This window comes from Talpa europaea (assembly GCF_964194135.1).
Source record: "Talpa europaea genome assembly, chromosome: 5".
NCBI lineage: Eukaryota > Metazoa > Chordata > Mammalia > Eulipotyphla > Talpidae > Talpa > Talpa europaea.
Genome location: NC_140071.1, coordinates 56,640,726 through 56,650,441, shown reverse-complemented (window position 1 = coordinate 56,650,441; position 9,716 = coordinate 56,640,726). Strand labels below are relative to the sequence as shown.

At 40.7% G+C, this 9,716-nt stretch overlaps 1 protein-coding gene across 1 annotated transcript; it reads right to left on the bottom strand.

The window, feature by feature from the left end:
• Positions 1-2,345: 2,345 nt before the first annotated feature.
• On the bottom strand, positions 2,346-3,004 carry LOC311170756 (small ribosomal subunit protein eS17). The gene has a single exon (XM_084233182.1). The coding sequence runs from the start codon at positions 2,985-2,987 to the stop codon at positions 2,580-2,582; it is 408 nt and encodes a 135-aa protein (XP_084089308.1). The 5' UTR covers positions 2,988-3,004; the 3' UTR covers positions 2,346-2,579.
• Between the last annotated feature and the right edge of the window lie 6,712 nt (positions 3,005-9,716).

Sequence of the window (9,716 nt, the reverse complement as noted above, 5' to 3'; positions counted from 1 at the left end):
CCACCACAGAGGCATTGGCTGTGGTGCTTTGTCTTTAAATTAGCTTTAAATTAGCTTGCCACCCCCCTGACCACTCTGAGTGCAGCTCAGAGGCAGTTTCTCCCTCCGTCCAACTTAGTGAAACAATTAGGCAGTAAAACAACACAGTCCATCTAAAATAGAATATAAGGGTGTGTCATAGAAGCCTCTGGCCTTTCACTCAAGTGCCCAGGTGCTTTGTTTAGCTGGGCAGATAGCAGGTGGGATCCAAGCACTCATGCTCCACTTGTCCTTCAGAGAAGTCTGGTCTTTTCCATCAAACTGGCCTGATCACACAGCTCATTTCTATTTGTAATAGGTGCTGTTCTCTTGCACAAAATTCCATTTTAGCTAAATGAGCCCACTGTGCTGGCCTTGCAATTCTTTTTGGAGCTGAGCACAGTTATGAGCAAGTTCTCTGGGGCAGTAATATTTCCTCATTCCCTTCTGGAGTCAATCAATAGGAACGGAAGATGCTGCAGTATATCATTCACTAGACTTGAGTGAGCAAATAAACAGTCCCCTGGCAGGAACTTCATTGATTCATCTCTATGAATAGTCAAAATGCAATTAAGTATACAGCTAGCAGAAATCAGTGCAGGTGTGCACCCAAAGCCAGTATAAGCACATTCATAATAGCATTGTTTGTGACAGTCCCAAACTCAAAATATCTCAAACCTCGCTCAGTGTGATGGATAAATTGTGGTATATGCAATACAATGTTACACAGCAGATCTTGAACAAGTTCAAGCCACAAGCAACTACATGGATCCCCACATGGACTGTAAAGCAAAGGAAACCGGACATAAAATGAGTGCAACACCCGGATTGCATGTATATAAACTTTAAAAACAAGCACAACGAGTCTTTGAAGTTGAACGTCACTGCCGTTCAGGAGTGTGACTGAAAGTGAGGACATGGGAGAATCTTTGGAGGTGTTGGTAATGTTTAATTTCTCTGGATGGTGGTTTCCTGAATGTGTTTATGCAACACAAATTCATTGAACTTGTCATATACTTTTCCATCTGTATGCTACACTCCAGTAAAAGGTTTACTTAAAAAAATATATATATATATATAAAGCATTCATGGGGTTAGTCTCCCCTAAAGAGTCAGATGGATGTGTCTCAATATGCACACAGTAGGCCTCTTCCTTTAAGTGTCACATTGATAGGGCAACTAAAGGACACTGAGAACTTGTGAGCCTCTGGGAGTCTATTCAGATTCTATTAAGAGCTGTGAAGGCCTTGGATGCTAAGAGAAGCATTATCTTTTTATCAGTCACTTAACTTTCCCCTCATTGAAGAAGCAATGACTGTTTCCCCTTTTTATGGCCGTGAAGAATGTAGTTTGGGGCTGTCTTCCAGTTGTAGGTTTATTTGTAAACATGTCCTCTCTGAGAATCTTATCTTTTACTCTCAGAGTAAGGATGAGGTTACACACTCCTTGCCTATCATGGAGTCTCCCACCTGAGTCCTTGACGACCAGGTCCTTAAACACAGAATACATATCCCTGTTTTGCTTCATTCTTTAGAAACTACAACTACATAAATTCCCCCTAGGCATGTTACTACATTATGGCCTTTTCCCTACTAATCTGTCTGATATTCCTTTGTTCATCTGTCCCACATTGGAAGCACACAGATGGGAGGGGGGAATTTCTCCCTGCACCCTAACAGATTCGGAAGTGTTCTCTGTCTTTCATGGGGTGTATGCTTAAATGGAGGTAGAAAAGGGTGGGAGAGTCTGGCATGGTGGGATCTTTTTACCACATTCTCCCGTTGGGAGGAGTGAGGGAGGATATGGAGTAAGACAGGTGTGTCACTTTAGGGAAATCCCTTAGGAGGACTGGAAGGAAATTTTCTCCTAATTCCAATTCCATCTAATCCAAAACCCTTCATGCAAAGGAATGGCTTAAATGTAGCATTCAGATGAGCAGAATACATTTGCTAGGATCTTGGCATTTGGGGGAATTTTTTAAGTCATCCAGATAAGTCCCCGCTGCCTAGAGACACCCAGTTGGAATGACCTTTCCCATTTGCTGCATCTCACTGGGAACTGATGAACCCCTCATCTGATCAGAGTTGCATGAGTATGTTGTTAATGGTTTGTGGCGGCACATCTATCAACAAATGAATTATATGTTGACTTCTCAGGAAATCGGAAAACCAACGTAATTTTTGATTAATGAGAATTTAAAGTTGGCTTCCACTTTGCATAGATTGATGAATACTCTTACTAACTGATTCTTTTGGGGGGGGTAGACACATTTATTAGGTGATGGAAAATTTCTACAAATAAAACAAATTTTTTTCTTGGCTAGAAACACTTGTGAGAGAATAAAAACAACCTCCAAGGTTCTTTCCATTACAGTGCCATCAAGGAGACAGGAATAGCTGGAAATAACCAGAACTCGTGTTTAAAATCACAAATTCAGCATTCAGCATTGTCAAAACCTCAAATGCAGAGGCTTTACTGTCTATGGCGACTCAACATTAACTTTTTTTTTTTTTTTTTTTTTTTGCCGCTTTGCAAAGTTTATTGGGGGGCGGGAGGGCGCGTCACACAGCGCCCCGCGGCGTCTTGAAGTTCATGCCCACCGTGGGCTGCGTGACCTGCAGGTTGGACAAGCTGCCGAAGTCCAGGAGCTTCAGCATCTCCTTGGTGTCGGGGTCCACCTCGATGATCTCCTGGTCCAGGGCCGAGACCTCGGGCACGTAGTTGTCCCGCCGCTCGCGCTCCTCCTCCTGCAGCTTGATGGAGATGCCGCGCACCGGGCCCCTCTGGATCCGCTTCATGAGGTGCGTGACATACCCGGCGATCTTGTTGCGGAGCTTCTTGCTGGGGATGATGGCGATCTCCTCGCACACGCGCTTGTTGGTGTGGAAGTCGTTGCCCAGGCGCGTGTAGTACTTCTCGATGATGACGCGCGCCGCCTTCTTCACGGTCTTGGTGCGAACGCGGCCCATGGCGGCGGGTCCCGGGAAAGAGGCCGACTCAACATTAACTTTATCAAGAGTGGATTTTAAGACATGCCTAATTTGTGAGAAATCTTTGAGTTCAGAGAACTTGCTTAGTTGAAATTTCATTATGTATAAAATTGTTCATGTCTGGTGCAAATATTGAAACTGCAGTTTGCCAGCTGTGGATTGAGAGGGGGAAAAAGCCTGACAGTTTTAGATGAGGAGAACAAGTCTAGGTCACTTCTCAAGGCCAAACCAGGGCTATTTAAATTTTGGATCATTAAGCAAAGAGACACTGAAATTTACTCATTTTGAAGGGATGACACATAACTGTGCTTCAATAATTATTAATAGCATAGTTATGGGCCAAATTGTATTTCTAGTATTTTATTTCTAGATTTCTTCTCCCCATGATGTCTCTTTCCTTTTTTGACTACCCTTTTGCCCCACCCCTAACACAGCATTGTCCTAGGCTTGCCGGGCCTTGACATGTACATTCTCTGTTCATTTGTTTTTCAGTTCATTCATCCACTTATCCATCCATCTACCTAATATATAGATTTACTTATCACAGACTATACTGAGGGACTAGAATCAACCTTAAAAAAATCTACAGTTTATTGTGGGTCTTCTAGAGATGATGTCCATCCTTTTGGGATTTTATACGTTAGTGATTACAAGGAGGAATTCCACACTGGTGGTTGAAAATGGTAGACTGATGGGCTACAACTTAGACACCACCACCAGTGGTCCTTGCGGAGAGAGATTTTTCTTTTTCCTCTTTTATTGTTGTGCAAAAAAGTGTGGATTTATGTAATCAAATCCATCAATTATGTACTTACCAAAATGACTTTCTTTGGGACAGCTCAGTCAGCTGCATAGAGTCAACATCTCTACCTAGAGAACTACCTAGGTAGAGGCACCTGCTCTTCGTGGTTGGGTGATGGTCTTTATGACTTTTCCTTCACCCCTCACCAGTAGGTAAAGCATCATCAGAAGGTGAATAAGAAAGTCACTTAGGATCACAGTAAAGCAAGATTGAATAACAGGAAGCCCTAGCAACCCACAGTCCTGAGCTGGCCATTTTGAGTGGGTTTTAGCTTTCTGTAACCTTCAGATTCCAGAGGCTGAGTTGAAAGTTTAGCTGCCATTCTGGTGATCATGCTACTAGCTATTTTAGCAGGGAATAGGTGACTACCAGGTACTGTTTCTGATCAGTATACTTTAAAGGAGAGTAAAATGATCACAAAGGGACCCAGTTGCCTCTCTGGGCCTCATCCTGTGTGCCTGCAAATGGAATAACACTTTTTGGCCTGATCTATAAATGAAGGAGCATTATCTTTCCTTTTGAAATTTCCTCTTGTTTTTCTTTGGAAAGTTCCTTTTCTTTTTCTCGTTTGAATTCTTTGTTGTCTAACCTATGATAGAATCACTGACAGAGGGGCCATGGGAGGCTTATAATGTATTCCTTGTGTCCTCAAGTTGTGATACAATTAATCCATGTTGGAAATATAGCCATCGATTGTAAGTAGTTTGCTGAACATCTCAGCTCAGTGGGATTCAAATATGAAGTGGTTTATTTTTCTCTTATTTTCTTCAAACATTTTCTTTTGAATTTTCTTTTTGTGTCCTTTAACATCTTGGGTATATTCTTTTAAGTCTTCAGTCATTTTTTGATATTAAAAAGTACAGTCTTATCTGATCTATGATAAAACTTTGGTTTCACATCCAAATTAATGCTTACCTCCTTCCTCCCTGACCCACAATCAGCCAGGTCTCAGCAGGAGGGATTTGTATTAGTTGTAAAGGGGGCACTCTCTGTCCTTCCTCTGCTACTTTTAGCTCCTCCTGAATTGAAGCAGATGAGAGATATCTGAGAAAAGTACCAAAGTCTTATGATTTCACTGCTGTTGTTGTGATCTTTCTTTGGCTGTCCATGCCCACTGCCTGGTTAGTACCCCAGAGTTGGTTCTCTTTGGAGGATATGAGTGGGCACTTTGTGAAGGGTACTTTGTTGAAGGGTAGCCAGGGGCATCTTCAATGTACGGGCCTGGAAAGGGAGGGGGAAGCCAAATCATTCACCACAAGCCAGTGTTGTGTGGCCCCAAAGAGTCGTAGTTTTCTGTTCTTGTTGACCAGTGGTTCTCCATGCTAACTGCATTAAAGGGGAACCCTTGAAAACACAATAGTGTCTGAGTCCAACCACAGATATCTGACTTGATTGGTGGAGATTAGATATGGGTATTTTTGAAAAGTTCTGCAGCTTATTTTATTGTGCAGTCAGATTTGAGAATGACTGGTAGAATCTGGTGCTGATGGAGGGAAGGGTTGCAGCATCACGAGTGAGTGCTTTGGCGATGTGATTGGTGACTCCCAGGTGACTGTAGGTTAAGGGACGCTTTCTTCTTGTGACCTTAGTTGAAATTCCTAATCAGTAGGAAATTTCTGTTCAACATTATGTTTTGCTCCCATTTTTGTATATCTTCCTTGCTCTCTTGGCATCTCCTCCCTTCCAAAATAAGCTGAAGGTTGCCTTTTACTAACATAACCTGAGAAACTCTGACAGGTAAATTCTATGAAACTATCCCTCATTCCAGCACTTTTCAGAGCACTCTGGAGGGACCATAAGTTCATACCATACTTCTCCTTTTCCAACTAAGATTAACAACAGTATTTTTTGTTACTAAGATTTTCATCAGTTTCTTAATTATTTAGACTATGAAGTCATTATCCTTTGGGTTTTTGACTAGAGCAACAAATATCAGAAACTGAGTTGGCAATTTCAGGTGAGGAATGACTAATAGGACCCAATGAATTCGGGGTAACCAAGTATACTGCTCCAAATGCAATGAAGACCACTGTGAAAAATCATGATTCAATACTGAAGAAGAATCATCCCTAAATAGAAATTCCAGTTTTTTCCATGAATCATCATTGACTTTAAATGCGGTTCCTGTTGGCAATAAATCATTTTTTGTATGAATGCTTCCAAAAAGGAAACAAATTGCTTGACAAAATTAAATGTATGTGGTTCAAGACAGGAACATTCTGACCATTTAAAGGTATTCTCTTGTAAGTGTGAAAAGCAGAGGCCTGGCTGTTAACTAGTGACATTGGGAATGTGAAGTCACACACAGATCACTGGCATAAATAGAAGTGTTTTTTGACATTTGGTTAGCATGTGAAATTCTCTTCCTCCCCATCCTCCCTCTCAAGGGGCAATTTGGAGTCTCAGAATTTTAACTGGAAAGAGTTGGGTCTATGTTTTCATGGTAAAAAAGAAAAACTGGTAAAATTGGATTTTGATGGAAAAAGCCCCTGACGACAGCTCAGGGAAACTGAGGTTTGTTTTTTTTTTTCTCCTCCTGTTATTAATGAAATAAGAGAAACTAAGTCTCCTTGGGCTCCAATTTCTCTCTTGTGAAGTAAGGAAATGAGCCAAGCAAATGACTTACCTATGCTTAGTCACAGCTTGATCTATGATTTTCTGACTTGTCGGGTGAGTGCTTTGGAGATGTGACTCCTTGGTGACTCTCTTTAGGATAAGGGATGCTTTCTGCTTGTGACCTTAGTTGAAATTCCAAATCAATAGGAAATTTCTGTTCCACATTGTAGTCTCCCATTTTTGTGTGTTTTCCTGTCTTTCTTGCTGTCTTGGCATCTCCTGCCTTCCAAAATAAGCTGCCTTTTGCTAGCTTAATCTGATGTCTATCACTAATTATGCAGAAGAGTCATGAGCTGCTTTACTTTCTCCTCCTCTTTATTGTCTTCTCAACTATTGGCCCTTTGGAGATTCTCATTACCAAATGAGGAGAGTGAGCCAGCAGATACATTTTAATTTTGCATTGTGTATGATTTGGTAGCAGCATCGGCTACTCATTAATCAAAACATGTGCTTTCCTTTCCATAGTACAGAATTTTTCAGCGCGCATGCTCTTAGTGAGCTCTGTGACTCGTTTCTGAAAGGATGTAAAGGAATCATGAGTGCCACTGTGGAGCCACGGTGGAAAGGAAGCAGGATGCGTCCTCCATGTTATCCTCCCCCTTCTGCTTGCTGGCTGTCAATCCCAGCCATGGAAGTAAACGTTGAAAGTAGCTGTGCCTCTGTCAGCCTGGGTCCCTGCAGGACTATGTGGAGTGGAACTCTATACTCGCCAGGAAGATCCTTAGAGTTTAAATTATGTCAAACCATGAATATTGGGGAGTTTATTCTCATAATAACTAGTGTTACTCAAATATTGTTGAAACATTATTTCATGATATTTCTTTTCTTTTTCACAATGCTGAGAGAAGCCATTGTATTTAAAAAGTGAAATATCACTATGACGATCTGGTTAAATTGCCTAAGAGGGTCTATTGATAGGAAATTTTAAATTTGAGGATTGGGGAGCAGTGGTCTGTTTTCTGAAGGCATACAGTTAGAGTCTTGAGATTGGGATTGGAATAGGGTGGTAGTTTAGGATGTGGAACAAATCTAATTAAACCACAGTGCCCTCTCTCCCCCAAAAGAAGACCAAAAAAAAAAAAACCACCAAAAACAAAAGAGAGACTGGGATGGTTGCACAGACAACCATGGACACTAGAAACTAAGAGTCTTTGAGTGGACCACATCAATATTATTGCTGACCTCTGATTGATCTTGTTCTTCTTGTTAACCTTGGCCAATTTTGGAGCTCTAATATGATTTGGAAAATAAATGTGTCTTTTCTTGCATTCTGTGACATTGGTACCAGTTATAAATGGATGGATTGATCATCCCTGTAAGTGTTATGCCGGTACAGGATCTGTGGTCTACTATATAGGTTAAGTGTCTCACAAGTTAATCAAGTACTTTCAACTTTGTTTTGTCGATCAGCTCAGGACTCTGTGTGTGTATGTACACATTTGTGTGTGTATATATATATATATATATATACACATATATATGTAATATGTTATCACTTCTCTCACTTTAATTCCAGACTCACAGACCAATTTAGTACATACTGTGAATTGTAAACTTATTTTAACATCACTTAAAGAAAAAATAGCAAAATAAATTGGCCTGTGTTGTATAAGAAAAAAGAATGCACAATTCCCACTAAATCAAAAATAAATAACTTTCAAGGTTACTCGTGTTCCTATTTCCATCTTAGCTTGCCTAATTAGGCATCAAATGTACCTAATAAATATGTGCAAAAATATTAGAAAAATGTGCATCTTGGGTATTAGAGGAATAAATATTCTGAGATTCAAATATCTTTTTCTTTAGGTACATTATATTGATGACAAAGAAAAGCTATTTTATGGAAGAAGGGAAGGATGGTGTCAGGGCTAATTAGTAGGAATAGAAAGTGTGAAGCCAGTAGATTGAGGCATACTGGCATAGGTAACTTGATCTCATATATAGAAAAAATAAAGAGAGGACGTGTGATGGTTTTCGTTCTTGTAACCACAACAATGAGGGTGATTAAGAGTGTGGTTTACCACCCAGAGCAAAGGGTATAGAGCTGAATCTTGTGCTGGCATTAGTCCTTTACTAACAGAACAAACTGCACAAATAGCAGTGGAAATAATTGGGTAAGTGCTGCTGCAGGTAGTCCAGGTAGGTCCATCTTAGATAAAGATCTGGGGAAGATTGGGTGGGTTCGTAGGACAGATGAAGAAGGGGGTCAGGAAGGGAAGGGATTTGAGTTGTGGATTAAATGATAAACATTAGCTCAACATGTTTAGGAGAGCTGCTAAGTATTGCTGACCTGTTGTGCTCCTTCCACTGATTATTGTTGTGTCGACGCAGGTAGTAAATCATGTAGTTGCGCTCCGGCATTAGCTCCCTGCTTCGGTGTGGAAGGAACAGTGACTGCAAAGGGGACAGACGGTCCCCCTTTTGGTGCTTTGTGCAAGTTGGCTTAAGTTTCTAGCAATCCTGGCAGTCCGCTGCTTCTGTTTTACTTATTTTCACCCTGGAGGTAGGGTGTATTAAAACAGGCTCAGGGCAGCTTGTTTTGGTTTATAAAGTGTCAAGATGCCAGTTCCTCAAATAAGGCAAATATCTACTTCTGTATCTGAGTAGCACCTAGTGCAGTACATTCAGTAACATTGAGTGAATATGTAATTAAATGAATAAAGGAAGTATCTGAAGAAGAATGGGATCTATTTTTTATGTCATTTCAGATGTGCAAATGCCTCTCTATGTCTAGGTATAAAATGACACTATATATTTTTTTAATTGTACTTTTAAAAAAGTGCTGTTGTTTTGCAACACTATGTGATTTAGGGAATAGGCTCACACCTCTTCAGATGTATGTTACCACACCACACCCACCATCGAGGCGCCCAAGTCTGCTACCATAATCCATTGGGTCTCCAACCGCTTTGCTCTCGCCCTTTGCCTCCCGCTCTTGTGTCTTCTAAGTTTATAGTCAGTTTTCTTGGGTTTGTTTTTGTCTGACATTTTGTTTTTTTATTATGCCAGTATCACAACGTATTGATTACTGTGGTTGTATATAGCCTTTTTGTCTGATGGATATTTTCCTTGGTATATCATTTTATTGTTATTTCTTTTTATGTTAATTTTTATCCATTGCTTTTGCAGTGCCTCTGTTTTACATTCTTGCCAATATTTTGACAGCATAGGATTTCCCCCCTCATGTGTAGTTACTATAGCCCCCCCACATGCAGCCCAAGCACCATCATCTTCCACCATAGTCCGTTGTGTTCTCCCCCACCTCCCTGTTACATACCTATTTTTGATGA